The sequence below is a fragment of the Centrocercus urophasianus genome, unplaced genomic scaffold (genome assembly GCF_019232065.1).
Source record: "Centrocercus urophasianus isolate 14NV4802_14NV808 unplaced genomic scaffold, USGS_Curo_1.0 seq_16, whole genome shotgun sequence".
Lineage (NCBI taxonomy): Eukaryota > Metazoa > Chordata > Aves > Galliformes > Phasianidae > Centrocercus > Centrocercus urophasianus.
The window spans coordinates 31,208,487-31,223,792 of NW_024884711.1; the positions used below are offsets into that span (position 1 = coordinate 31,208,487).

The 15,306-nt window shown below is 41.0% G+C and overlaps 1 protein-coding gene across 13 annotated transcripts in view; it reads left to right on the forward strand.

Moving 5' to 3' along the window:
• KIAA1217 (KIAA1217 ortholog) overlaps nucleotides 1-15,306 on the forward strand; it is a 328,197-nt gene that overhangs the window by 288,474 nt on the left and 24,417 nt on the right. For all 13 annotated transcript variants that reach the window (XR_006168407.1, XM_042816479.1, XM_042816485.1 and 10 more), the window contains 2 exons: nucleotides 6,792-6,952; nucleotides 13,014-13,189. Coding sequence is in view for 12 of the 13 variants with exons in the window: in XM_042816479.1 (XP_042672413.1) it covers nucleotides 6,792-6,952; nucleotides 13,014-13,189 (337 nt within the window). In the remaining variant the exon portion in view is untranslated. The remainder of the gene's footprint in view (nucleotides 1-6,791; nucleotides 6,953-13,013; nucleotides 13,190-15,306) is intronic.

Consider the following 15,306-nt stretch of genomic DNA (forward strand, 5'->3'; position numbering starts at 1 on the left):
TAATTCAAGTTCAGGATTCCTGTTTATCTGGAATTGCAGTATGTCTTTCTAACCAACAGAAGTCAAACCAGACCTGGAACCTATCAAGCAAATGTAAGAGAGTGCAAGGTAATGTCCTGGAGCTGGAGCTTTGCTCCCAAGCCATTCTCTGGCCTGGTTCCAGCTCTTCTCTTCTGGCTGGCTCCTGACTGGGGAGAGCAATACTTGAGGCTGTGAAGAAATAAGCTGTAATTTATCAGTTTGAGGCAACTTATTGAAAATTCCTTCATTTTTTAAAACAGCTGCAAAATGCTCTTAGGCTTTTCTCTACTTCCTTATCATTAATCACTGCAAATTTATAGTATTTCCTACTTGCATAGGCCACATATCATGCAAATAACCTATACAACAATCAGAATATGCAGATACACTGCACTGGGGTGGATGTCCCGATCTAAGTGAGCACTGCTTTTATTAGGAATTTAGCCCAGGTGGCCTCCAAAGGTTCACTTTCGACCTTCTCCTTTTCATGTGTTCATATGTGAATGAATTGCTCAGAAAGAAGTGGGAAATTAAATGATATTCATTGGAAGGACTACACCACGGAAAGCAAGGGTGGAGATTCTTTGGTCTGTAGATCATATCCAGTCCAACAGAATAGCATGGTTCATCTGACTAGCAGCCAGTTTATGCTGTCATTCCCAAAGAGCCTTCACTCCTTTGTTGTGTAACTGGAAGCGTGTGCTTGAAATGGCAAAATTACATATAATAAATGGATGTCCTAGCATGGGAAGCAGGAGTGACCAGTTTAATTTACTGTCAAAACATGAGATCAGCATCTGCCAGGTGCTGACAGAAACACTGACTCTGTCATGCGGCCATGCCCATACCCATCATCTAAGTAAGGATGCTACCATTTCGCAACCAGGCAGTTGAATCTAGATTATTGTGCCTTCCAACCCAAGACATATAATTCTGTGCTTTCAGTTTAATAGATACCATTCTGATCACTCGGGAAGATAGAGAAAGGGCAGTGGGTCTGGACACGTAGCCATGCAAGGATCCAGCACCACAGAGTATCATTGTAACTCCAGCATCTGTGTCCTAAACCCTGCCCTTCCATTATGACACAGCCACAGAAAAAATCAGAAAATTAAACTGTAGTGTGGAAAGGGAAACAAGGTGTGGTGCTCACCATGCTAACTGCTTGGGCATTGTCAGCCCTATCAGCTAATACTGAGGACTGCTATCCTAAATAATAGAATATTCTGCATTTGTACCTGCTTTCAAAATTACGTATAACAAGAGACAGTAAGTCAGACACAGGCAACCTGTCAAAATATACAGAATGTTTCTCCTTTAAGTAAATATGCTTGGGTTTAAAAGGACCTGAAGCATACTTTTGCAGGCTCCTTTTTTGTTCTGCAATTCACTCCAATCCTTATTAGCCATTAGACAGTTGACTTCAACAATTCCAGTTGACAGCTGCATACTGAGATACCAGTTTTAGCAATTTCAAAGGCTATTTGCCAGAAAAAGTGGTATAAAATGTTGATTGAGCAGTCCTTTCTAGAGCAGTGGTAAGCAGAAATGTGAATTACTTCCCATCCTGAACAATAAAACATCTGTGCAGGATAAAATTGGTTCATCGATGTTGAACCAACATTGTATTTTATAGTATGTGTTCCAGTGATGGGAGACATGCATGCAAAAATAGCGAACTAGCTCATTTTGGGAAGGGAAACAAACCAAAATTTGTAAATCTTAGATACTTCTGTGTATCTAGATTGTGAATGCTACGTTTGGTATTTCATATATATTACACTGTTGTATTTAATGTGTTCTTGCTTTGCTAGTTTTTAGCCACATTCTTTACCCTCAGATATTAGAGTCTAAACAAATTTTACCTATTTTCCACTAGGATAAATGGGCCTGTAATAAAAACTGTCTGCTTTTCTTATGTTTTATTGCTTTAGGCTCAATTTTTTCACAATAGGTGAGTTCAAAGAGCAGTAGACTTCCACATTCTAGCTGTGTCTCTCCTATTCATGTTTGGATAAATCTCATGACTGAATCCTTACAGCTTTTCTCAGTTCTTCAAAGGTGAATGGCAATCAAGGCATTCTTCATTTAGGAACAGCTCAGTAGCATGTGACCCAAAAAACCAAGCCTTACTAAAAAGATCTGAAGATTACTAACAAATATTCTAGGAAATGCTCACCCACTCTCTTTCCTGCCATATTTTGTTCACTGAGTAATAAGAAAGATAGATTAAATGCTGCATTAACTGTTTAAATTTATATCAGTTATATCTTGGATTGGAAAACAAAAATGAACAAAACCAGTTGTTCTTTGCCATTTGCTACCCTGTTGGAAGAACAGGAAGGAGATTTCAGTACTTCCTGAAAAGGGTTCAGGAGCCTTTCTTTCTCAGCTAGCACTGCCAGTACAAATCAAGAGAAGGAGATGGAACAGAGAGAAGTATTACCCATGTAGTGCCCATATTTGATTCCTCACTATTTGTGACCTGTGCTTGTCAGAGAATTTCTTCTCTTGTGCATATCTATTTGCATTTTTCATATGCACAACCCTTCTTGTAATGATCTGTGAATTTAAAAAATTGTCCATATCTGGTTGCTTATCTCACATTCAAAGGTAGATCATGCCAGTTCTTGAATGCAGTCAGCATATCCAGGTATATCATGATCCTGAATTCATTCTGAATCAGCAAGATAAAGTGGTACACAGATATCTGTAGAACAGTTTGTTCTTTTGAGGTTGCTTTGGTGTCTGACCATAACATCTTGATAATGATAAAGTTGCAACCTCAATGTTGCATTTGTCTGTTTGTTCAGTGGATTCTAACCGGATGATAAGAGAACTGAGTAACTGTCACATGGCTCCCCAAATGATCACAGTCACAGAATGGCCAGGGTTGGAAGGGACATCGAGGATCATGAATCTTCAACCCCCTGCCTCATGCAGGGCCACCAACCTGCACATTTAATACTAGACCAGGCTGCCCAGGGCCCCATCCAGTCCGGCCTTGAACACCTCCAGGGATGGGGCATCCACGACCTCTCTGGGCAGCCTGTGCCAGCACCTCACCACTCTCTCTGTAAAGAATTTCCCCAACATCCAACCTAAATCTTCCCTCCCTCAACTTAATACCATTTCCCCTTGTCCTGCTGTTATCAACCCTTTCAAAGAGTTGATTCCCCTTCTGTTTCTAGGCCCCCTTTAGGTATTGAAAGGCTGCAATGAGGTCACCCCACAGCCTTCTTTTCTCCAGCCTGAACAAGCCCAGCTCCCTCAGCCTTTCTTCGTTGGGGTGGTGCTCCAGTCCTCTGATTATCTTCATGGCTCTCCTCTGGACCCTCTCCAACAGCTCCCTGTCCTTCCTGTACTGGGGGCTCCAGACCTGGACGCAGTGCTCCAGATGGGGCCTCACAAGAGCAGAGTAGAGGGGGACAATCACCTCCCTGTCCCTGCTGGCCACCCCTCTTCTGATGGAGCTCAGGATACCATTTGCTTTCTGAGCCGCAAGGGCACACTGCTGGCTCATGTTAAGTTTTTCATCTATCAAGACCCCCAGGTCCTTCTCTGCAGGGCTGCTCTCAAGAACCACTCCTTCCAGCCTGTATGGATGCCTGGGATTCCTTCAGCCCAAGTGTAAAACTCTGCACTATGCCATGTTGAACCTCATCAGGTTCATCTGGGCCCACCTTTCTAGCCTGTGGAGGTCCCCCTGAATGGCATCCCTTCCTTCCACCGTGTCAACTGCACCACTCAGCTTGCTTAATTTGGGAAGAAGCACTTCTTGATGTCTTCTGATGGCCTTTTTTCTAACCTGCTCTTAGCATTTTCAAGAGAAAAAGAAATTCTGGAAATGGAAGAAGAGCAGTGTCAGCGTGATGGCAAAGGTCAGATGTTGGGGATTGGCAGCTCTGTTCCTTGCTTTCCTTAGCCTGGGCAGATAGCACACCTTTCTCTTTCCTGCACCACAGTTCCTTAGTGATTTCAGAATGGAGATAACTTGCAGCTTAGCTCATTGGCCTTTGTAAAATAAGTTAACATTTATGTTTTGTCCAGAGTACTAGGGAATTTGAGAGGATTTTTTTGCTTCCAGCCTCCCTTACCTAGCTCCAACATGGGTTTATTTAAAGAGCTATGCAAGCCAATGCTGTTCCTTTCCCTTCAGCCCATCTGGCTGTACATCTAATCACAAAGCTACAGCCTGGGCCTACTTCCAAAAGAGAGCTATGCTCCCTAGACAAAGCAGCCCCTCATTCAGCCGTCCTTTTATTCCTTTTTGATGAAAATATGAATCTCAGAGAAAACAACCGCTGATCCTTACTCTGCTCCTGTGCCCTCTGGTTGTACGGATGTTTTTGTGTGTCAGTTCTTCAGGAGTCCCTTGTTGTGCTTTGTGGCCTCTGAGCACAGCGTGCAGCAGGGCCGTGGTGGTAGCTGAGGTGCATCATGACAAGAAGAGGTGGCTGGGGTAGCAAGGAGGAGAGATGGTTTGTAGGGAGTGGAATACATTTATTGTTTACAGAAGCAGATCACAGTCCATCTATACTAAAAGGAAAGCAGGCACCCCATGCTGTGAAAATATGTGAATTGACTGGGTTCCAACATGTGGGGAGAGACTGGAGGGGACTGATTAATTCCTTGGCTGCATAGCCGCAGGGTTGGGGGCTGAGCTTTTGGAGCTTTTTCTTGAGGCAAAGAATAGCAGAAAGGTAGCTGCGCTTTCAAAAATAGTTTGAATTTGTGGCTAGGGATCAGAACTCATGGAGGCTTATCCACGTTTTTCAGACTCTCTGGTGATTTCTGTCTGTAGGGTTTATGAACTAAAAAGCCTTTTCTTTTAAAAGTGCAAAGCCAGTACGTGTGGGAGGAAGATACATGCTTAAGTGTAGGAAAAAATGCAGTGTACGTGTAGACAGGTAAGTATTGGCATATATTAGATTGAAGCATTGAGTGGGTACAGAGTGGCAGTGAACAAGCAGTGCTTATTTCTTAAGGGCTGCTTTCTGTTAAGCAGCTCTTTGAAAGTCAAGAGAGCACTGAATCATAAGGAAGTATGGCAAAATGCAGAGCAATTTGCTCATCACTAACATGAAGAGTGCCATGGTTGAAGCACTGAGAAGGTCTGGCTGGAGCACATTTAGGTGGAGTACAGCATTACAAGGGCCAGCTTTTTGTTAAAGCACATCTTTGGAAACCATGGCGTGGCACCCCATATACAGCACGTGTGCAACCTGTCCTTTTTCTGACAAGATTTGCAAATGTAATTAAAGCAAGAAACATGATTCTTCTGACTTTCTGAAACTTGGTTTAAATTCCCTCCTTCAAAAATGCCTCTCCTCAGATGAATTTTGGGGTATCCACATGTTGGCAAAATAATAACAATATGTTGTTAGGCTGAGCAGTACCCACCCGGGCACAGTTGGAGATTTTATTTGTTGATTACTAGAGATGAATGGAGGTGAGGCTGACCACTCTTGGTTCCATGCTCTTACCAGGCAGAAAAATGTGTCATGACCTTCTTTGCACTGAAAAGTTGCGTCTGACAGGCAAAGAAAAGCTCACAACACTACTTTTGGCTTGATTTTGCTGAATCTGGTAGAGTGTGTGTTTGTGGGAATAAATTCTGACCGAGGTCCCTGTGCACAGTTGTTATTTATCAGTTATTTATCAGTTTTCTCAGATGTTTGGTTTTAATCATAGAGAAAGAAGAAGGTGCAAGGGGGATGATGACATGGCATAGAAGTTTGGGGAGCTGCAGCCATACTGTCATGTGAGCTTGAGAGACAAGGTGACGCTGTCGATCAGTGGCTGTGCAGTGCTGCATAGTGTTGGGCATAGAAGAATGGAGTGAGTCCTACTATTAGTCTGTCATTTTGCCTCTTGGCAGTGGAGAGGAGAGGGGACACATTAGAAAGACAGTTTGAAGAATATGGAGCATTTAAGTGCGTATTACCAAAAGACAGTTGTAACATGACTTCTCGCTGATGAGCTGGTATTTAGCCCGTAAATAAAGCTTCTTCCCAAGTATTTGAGACTTAAAAGAACAAGCTTGGTATTGATGCTGTGTAGAGGAACAGCATTACTTAATGAGGAAACTCTTGTGATGACTTGGCTTGCTTGTTATATGCTGTATTACCTTGTAAATGCAGTGCTGAATAAAAGACTGTCTAAGGGGGAGTAGTAGGCTGCAAATTGATTGGAGAGCAGTTCTCTACCATGCTATTATTTCATCCTTTTCTCTTGGTTTTATACCTTTGCTGTTGAAGACAGTTGATAGAAATAATGCAATCATACTTTAAGCAGCAGAGCCCAAATCTCTATAGAAACCTTTTCCCCATGCTTGGCAGTTTGAATCTCTTTCCAGTGATAATCAATCACAGTCCAGGACTCCTGCGAATTTGCATCAAGTTGCTCCAAGAAGGCTCCAGAGAAGACAGTCCCAAAGCTACTTGCAGCACCAATTGAATTTGCTGCTGTTCAGTATAATCTGCATTTACAGCTAATTTTCCTATCTCAACGTTTGTGGTAGGAAGCAGTTTTGTCATAATACAATACTCTGATATGGTTGAGGTTCCAGCACAGATACATTCAGATATTTTATAGTCTCTCCTCAGCATTTTACTGAATGGTAAGATGCCAGTCCTCTCATTCACAGCTGTGATTTTCTTCTCTTGTCCCTCTGTGTGAATTGCATGTGGATTCAGTGTAGAGAGAAAGAACCATGTTTGCACTTTCCCTGCTGGTGAGCTCAACTTCTTGCTGCTGCTTACTTGCAGGTGCTGCTAACTTATCTGGGGGAAAGAACACATTGGCAACAGTGGAGTCAGCTGTCATTCATCATCCTGCTGGAACCCCGTCTATGCAAGTCAGCCTGCATGGTATGAAACGCAATGTGTCAGATCTACGACTGCAGCTGCATCATATGAAGCAGCTACAGGTATGATTAGGGAAAGTGGGTGTTCAGTACACACCTTTCTTTTTCTTTCTTACTCTCTCTCCCTTAGTACACATGTGATTTGAAGTAGAACTATATAGAAAAGCAGAGTCCCAAGTAGCCCAGACACAAAAGCATTACTGCGCCAGTATGTGCTACTCGAATAATCCTAGAGGTATGAGAAGTAGCTGAGGGTAACTGTTGCTTCTCAGATACAGTGAAATAACTTGATTTTTAGCTTTGTTGAGTGACACTAGACATTAAAGTGGCAATTATGTTATAATAATATTAAGTCTGTGATTACAATTTGGACTCTGCTATGCTATGTGCTGTATAAACATGTTGGAAGAGCCACGTTCCTGATCCATACTGTTTATAGTTGAGACAGCTTTTAAGTTTCTGAATAAACAACTTTGATGTAAGGAAACGCAAATGTAGCTGAGGATCAGTAGGTATGCATTAAGCCAGAGTTTGAGTCCTGTATTTACAGAATGCAGAATAATAACTAACTCAAGCAGCTAGGGGAAAGGACGATTTCAAAAGTTACTGCAGAGGTTTGTTGTGCCATACTTAAACTCACATTTTTGCCAGTACCTTCCTAACACACGTCAAGACTTGAGAACCTACAAGAAAAGATAATAACAACGAAGAGTTAACCAAAACTGTCTGTTGATATACATAGTCATGCTACCAACATAAATATGTGCTGCTCATCTCAGACACTGTGAAAACAAATGTATGCAGCTGTACCTTCACTTAATTAGAAACTGAAAAACACTGTGTATTGTCTCAGAAGATGTAAGAAGAGCTAAAGCAATGTCTTACAAGACAAAGTGTACAATGAGGAAAACGTCAATACTCTGCCAGTCTTCCTTGTCTGGAAAATGACATCACATGTTTGGTATTGTAGGGCTGCAGCTACTGCTGTCCTTACTAGGGAGGTTTTGAATATAGGAACAGTTCTGTGTCCATCTCCTTTGATTTGCTGATGAATTTTAGAGCAGAATGATAATAATATGGTATAATAACAATATGATTCATAATGATTCATCAAATACGATTCCAGTTTTTTAACAAAAAGAAATTGAGTTTGAACCAGCCATGGGGCAAGGGAGCATAAAGATGAAACAAATAAACATCAGAGTGACGAAAATGTAACTGAGAGAGAAGGTCCTGTTGCAAGTTCCTATGTTCATATTGCTGGTGATGAAGAGATGTTAGAAGGTGTTTGGGGCAAGCAGTTGAGTCAAGTAGGTGACCTCTGCCTGTCACACAGCTCCCATGATTTTACTTTTTCAGTAAAGCTGACTTCCTTGGGATCTCTACCCTTACACATTATATATGAGTGGACATTGTTGCTTGTTTGTGCTTCAGGCCACTGCAACTCCTCTGCCCTTCCATAACTCACTGCCAAATGACCACCAGCTGCACTTGCTATTTGGCCTTGCAAAATAGGATAGAGACTGCAAGTGTTGCACTGGTTGCAGTGAAAGTACTATTCTCATAGGGCCTACCTGCCAAGGAGGTGGCATTTCCCCAGCTGCAGCTTGTCTCCATGGCCCTGCCCAGGGCAGTATCCTTGGTCATGTACCTTGCTTTTGTTAGGATACATTGGAGCAAAGAAACTTGTACCATCTGAGCAAATGATCACTGCCAATGAAGTCTAGAGTAGGGAACAAAAAGGGATAAATCCAAAGTGGTCTCATTAAATCCAGCTGACTTCCCTTATTTCTAAAATGATAGCAATTATGGGTGCCTTATGCCAAAAGTATGTGGGCAAATTTGTGATAGTTGGATGCAAGAGCTTGTAGCTTAAGGGAAGTTCGCGCATCTTACATAGAAATTGCATTCATGAGACTGAGATTGTTTTTGTAATGTTCCTGAAATGGTGGAAGTATTTTGTACAAGAGTTCACAGCTTGTGAAGCAGCAAATGGAATAGTTAGTTTTAAACTAAAGAGTATTAAAATATCACACTTTGATGGAAAGAAAATTGTGCTCAATTTCTTCATAAAAGGGAAAAAGTTTTTTTTTTTGTTTTTTTCCAAGTTACGTGCATATTGTCTTTGGCAGTACTTCATATTTGTTTCTTTTGGGTTGTCAGTCAGTTTATTCCTGTTTGTGTGAAATTTTCATCCAGTGACAGTCTAAAAGAAACACTTGCAAAGAACTGGAAAAGATGATTGCACAGGCACAAAAGTTGGCAGGATAGCTAAGAAGCAAGAACAGGACATAAAACTATATTTAATACTGTCTCTGGTTCAGTTTTGAATTGATGGTATCATTGCAAGTTTTTATTCATGTGCTTTAAATAGAATCAGAGGGACACGTGATGGAAAGGACCCATCCATTCACATATGCTTTGTCTGTTATGGCAAAATCATCTTTAAAACATTTTCAGCAGGAATTGATCCAGATGAATGGATTCACACAGCGGTTAAGTGTGTATATTAGCAGATGCAACCAACAGGTTTTGACTGCTTCACCCTATAGTTGGATTTTCACCAGAGATTCTTGAAGCAATGAAATTTGTATACAGCAGTTGTAAGATGTTAGATACCATCTTGCTAGTCCACTAGTATCTTCTTTAAGCACTCTGATTCTCAGAGATACTCAAGGAAGCCTAGTTTCATGATGATGAGATGTTTTCCTCATTGCCTGTGTTCTGTATGTACTTGTTGGAAAGACTATGTCATGTAATGAGTGCAGTGGGGTAGTTCTGTACTCCTAGGTGATGACAGGCTTTAGTGGCAGGTTTGAAGCAAGCCTTTATAGTATGTGTTCATGGTATATTATCATTAGCTTGTCTGTACTTTAAAATTTATGTCTGTTCCTACCGTTCTTTAATTGAAGACATTTGAAGGGGAAGCAGTTAGATCTGATTAAGGTTCAGCTTTAGAAATGTGCATGCGTGCTTGCTTTTCCCTCAGTAAATGTATCACTTGCAGGGAAATGAGTGCTGCCAAAAGGATAGAAAATGTAATAATAATACTGTCATAAATGGTACATGATACTCAAATAATCTCACAAGTGTAACTTTGAATTAGACATTCAATTATGTTTTGAACTGCATTATAGAATTGGTGAGACTAGATTTAATCTATGCATGGTTACAAACTTTAGGAATTAGATAATAAGATTCTGCAGAGATCCTGAGCTGCAGGAAGTCAGTCCCTGTTTGTGGATGTGCACTGTGTGTCTGGAAGGTGGGTGGCCTAGAAGCCTCTCCCATCAGGGCCTTGCATGCTCCTGCTGGAGAGGGCATCCCTGCTGTGTAATGAGAATCATAGAATCATAGAATCATAGAATCACCAAGGTTGGAAAAGACCTAAAAGATCACCCAGTCCAACCGTTCACCTATTCCCAATAGCTCCTACTAAACCATGTCCCTCAACACAACATCCAGTCTTTCCTTGAACACCCCCAGGCTCGGTGATTCCACCACCTCCCTGGGCAGTCCGTTCCAGTGCCTGACCACCCTTTCTGAAGAGGGTGAGAAGCAGGGCTATGAATTGATAGCTTGTTTTCCAGTTAGCTGTCTCATGAATAAGAATTTTTTTAAAGTGAACTAGGCTGGTTATCAGGTTATTTTCAATCCTGGAGTATTTGTGAGGAAACTAGGAGTCAAAATCAGTTCCAAACTGTGCAGGGAAATATGTTGAAGTGTCCAGAGACTGCCTTGTCTTCCTTACCGACAGCTCTTTCCCTCTACTCCTGCTCCCTCTGCCTTTTGTTGCCCTTTGGCTGATCACTCTACCCTGCTTAAAACCCTGGTTACTGGTTTCCCTTGATTCTTTCTTTTCTCTACCTGCACCCATCTTTACCTCCCTCTCCTCATCTTCTGTCACTGTACTCCAAGCATAAAGAAACCTAGGTTTGTCAGAAGTAGGTAGGTGTTGGTTGAATTTTCATAGGAATGGCTGAAACATCTTTTTGACACAAAGATGAATCATTTCCCAAACTTCAAGAGCTTCCTCAAACCCTAAGTTTAGGAGGTCCTGAACATACTTGCTTTTTGAAATATTGATGAATTACATTTTTATTCCCTAATCTTTTTGTCAGAAATGGATGAACTTTTATAAAATGAATGAAACTTTCCCCTGCTACTCAGGAACTAGATAAATTGAAGTGACAAATGCCTTAGCTGTAGATGTCACTATAATAAATATACAACCTCATAATGAACGTATTAAATAAGCATGTTTACTATTGCACACACCCACTCAAGCACACAGACCCCATTTTGGTATGCTGGGAATCACACAGCTGAGGAACATGGAGGTCTGAAATTCTATACACCTGAGGCTCAAGTTTGACTCTGGAACTTCTTCTTGACCTCAGATAAGTTGTTTCACATTTCCGTGTCAGATTTCCCCACTTTTTAATGAGCTGTGAATAAACAGTATGGATGAAGCTTTACATGCTCATTCTCTCATTTATTAATTTATTTGTGTTTAATTCTTGAAAATGTAACACAGTGAAAGTAATGTTTATTTCAGATAGCTGTCCTGATCTCACTGTGATTTTAATATATTAAATCCGAACACTAATCCTGAGGTAGGGAAAAAGTGTACATGGTCTGTCTTCAAAAGAATCCTGTCTAGTACAAAGCAGCTAACAATGTTTATAAATCTGTACTGTTTCAAATGTTTTCCAGCCTCATTTTTTCCCCTTACTGCTTACGCTTATCTTAGGCTGAGTTTTGAGCTTACAACTCCTGCTTATCACAGCCCAGTCTCCTCTGAACACTCTCAGTGAAGTGTTACCCTCTGTCTCATCATAGTTGTGTCACTGGAGAAGGCAGTCAGGCATAATGACTGAAAAGTTCAGAGAAGAAAACTGAGTTTGCTCCTCTAATTCATGAACTGATTGGAAAGAACAATCTGACAGAGGCTTTTGTTCCTCTACTTCCCAGGAATTCTCTTAACTTCAGGAGAAGTCTTGCTGCCTTGTATGTAACCCATTTTTGTGATTCTTCCTATTAAGCAGTATTTTTTCTTTTCATGTTTGCCTGTTAAGCTGAAATATCTAGAAGGCAGTTGTAGGATTGATTGCTAGCTTTAAAAATGGAATTTGGTATCCCAAGGTGTTTTTTAAAATCTTACAGTATGACATTGCTGCTAGGCTGACAGAGTTGTTTTGTTTGACTGTATCCTGAAGTTGTGACTAGATGGAACCCTACTTACTGCTTTGTGTGAACTTGCGATTTACATAAAAGACTTCAGGACTTATAAAGAAGACTTAATTTGTGTGAGTGCTGAGTGTAGCTGCACTAGGGCTATCCACACAGTACAGTCTAGTTTGTTTTCTTAGTTTTGTTTTGTTCTGCAAACTTAATATCAGTTTAAAAAAATGTTCTAGATACTTAACATGAATGTAAGAGAGAATGAGAATGCAAGATAGTAGATCTCTTGAGAAAGAAGTGTGAATGGCAAGCTTTCAGAAAATTGGCCTATTTTAAAAGGTTATTTTGGTGGCTGAGAGAGGTTTTTTATTTCACAGGTGAGTATGTCTGTCACCAAATTACACTGGATGATACAATCCTTTCTCTGCCACTTGAGAGTGAAATATTCCGTTCTGAGAATGACAATGCATTCCAGCTCCAACATCTATGTGTGTGGCTATCCAGTAGGCATACATATGTGGTACAGTGCATAAGCATAAGAGAGATGCACAAAGTGGAAGTCAGGCTTCCAGCATTCTGGTGAGGCGTGATTAATACTTGGTTCATGCTGGACTGAGCTTTATAAAGGGGATGCAGTCCCTACAGAAGTTACGCTCTGAAGGTGATTTATTGAACCCAGCATCTTTTGTTCACCAGCTGACAACTAGAAGTTAGATAAACACTTTAAAAGCTAAGTGAATGTGGGTTTTTCTCTCCTCTACCATTTCCTCATGAAATAATGTCTATAGGTAAAGATAAAGAGGGAAAGAAGAAGGTAAAAAGTCACTCTAGCTGTAAAGCCATGTTTATTCCAACCTATTTCTGAGTTCTGCAATGTATTCTGTTGCCAGGGATGTCAGTCAAGCAGGAGAAATTGAAGTTGATTTCTTTTGTGCAACAGCTGCAGAACCAGGAGATGCTGAGGGCAATGGTGAAGAAAGCAGAGCTGGAAATCAGTGGCAAAATGTTTGAAACAGTGAAGAGGCTTGAAGATCCTGTGCAGCGACAGCGCAACCTGGTGGAACAAGAAAGGCAGAAATACCTCAGCGAGGAAGAAAAGATCGTAAAGAAATTATGGTGGGTTGAGAAAACTCTTAGAATTTGTTGCATTTCACTGTGTTTTTTTTGTTTTTGTTTTTGTCCAGAAATATTCTTTTTCACCACTGTCTTCAACGAAACTGGGTCTATGCATGCTCTTTTAGCTATGTTTCCTTGTCTCATATTGTCTGTAGAACCAGGTCTGTTTTGTACAAATCACTGGTCCCTGAGTAGGAGTCTTGCTTAGCACAGCTCACTGGGCAAGTCCTACCAGCATAAAGAGTATCAACCACTTCAGAATTTGCCTGTAAGGAAACAGATGTCTGTAAGGAACAAGATCACCTGCATCTTCAGAAAGACTCCCCCTACCCTAGCTTTCCTCTTCTGCTTTACATATAGCATTTTAGGGAAACAGAGAAGAATTTTGTTAAGAACAAATGGATGCAAAAGAAGGTAATGATTAGCTTTCATAGCATGGCTGATGCAGGAAAGAGCCACCTAGTCTAACCCCTGTTTGAGTAGGGCCACTCAGAGCCAGGTGTCTAGGGCCACATCCAGTCAGTTTGGAAGCCCTCTAAGAAGGATGCTCCACCACCTCTCTGGTAAACCAGTGTTTGGTCATCCTCATAATAAAGAAGGGCTTCATTTTGTGCCCGTCACCTCTTGTACTGGTACTAGCACCTTAGAAAGGAACTGAGCTGTTTTCTTTGTTCTCTCTTTTTAGTTATTTATACACACTGATAAAATCCCCTTGAGCCTTTTCTTCTGTTGGCTAAAATGTCCCGGTTCTCTAAGCCTTTTCTCATAAGAAAGACAGCTCAGTCCCTTCTTCATCTTTGTTGTCCTTTGTTGGGCTCTTCTCAGTATGTCCATGTCTGTCTTGTATTGAGTGGCCCAGAAATGGACACAGCACTCCAGGTAAAGTGTCACCAATGCTAAGTAGAGGGGAAGGATCACCGTTGCTGACTGCTGGAAACACTTTGCCTAATGCAGCCAAAAATACCATGAGCCTTCTTTGCAGCAAGAGCATATTGCTGGCTCACAGAATCATTAAGGTTGGAAAAGGCCACTATGATCACACTGTCCAACTATCAAGCCACTGCCACCATGCCTGCTAGACCACATCACTCAGTGTGAAATCTACCTTTTCCTTAACACCTCCAGAGAGCTTTTTCTGCCAGGCTACTACAGCTGGATGACCCCAGCACATCCTGGTGCTAGACATTTTCTCTCCAGGTGCAATTCCAATTGTTGAATTTCTTGAGATTCTTCTTGTTGAGATTTCTTGAGCCTATCTAGGTTCCTCTGGATAGCAGCATGACCCTCTGACTTACCAGACACTCCTCACAGCTTTGTGCCATCTGCAAACTTTCTGAGGCTACATTCAGCCCCATTATCCAGATCGTAAACAAACAGATTAAATAGAACTGGATGCCGTTTTGATCTCCGGGGGTATACTGCTAGTTGCTAGCATCCAACTAGACATTGCTCCACTGATAACCACCCTCTTTCTGAGCTTCAAGTATGAAAGTCAGATTTCAATAGTAAATACTTCAGCTATTGCATTTGGAAGGTAGGGGAAGGTCCTAAATAGGGTACTCAAGTTTAATTGCAATTAGCAGTGCCATTGTCTATCTGAGACTCACTCTTAGAGTAAAACTTACTCATTGGGATTTCCATATAGTAAACTGCAGTTAAAAATATGTGGGTTTTTTTTTTTTTCTTTTTTTTTTTTTTTCTTTTTCTATGTAAAGATTTTTTATAAGAATACCAAGACTGCAGGACTGGTTGAATCCATTTGTTTGCTTCAGTCCATGTTCAGAGCTGGGAGGCAAGATGAGGTTAAAATCAATGAACAGTTTAACTAGTTCTAATGCTCTCATTTGTAGAATACTATTTAAATAATTATTTCTCATAGTAGTTCACACCAGATGAATGGCTCCATAATGCCAAGAAGCTTTATAGTCTGCTTTCATTGGAAATGATAACTGGAGAGCCACAGGAGTACAGTTATTGACAGCTGAAGAAAGTAAATCTTTCTTTTGATCAGTGTTATGTCAGTTGAGTATGATCTGTAACAAAAATTGTGCATCTATAAAGACAAAGTAGAATGTTTCTGAGGGAATATATATTTTCTGTGAAGAAAAGTTGTGTGC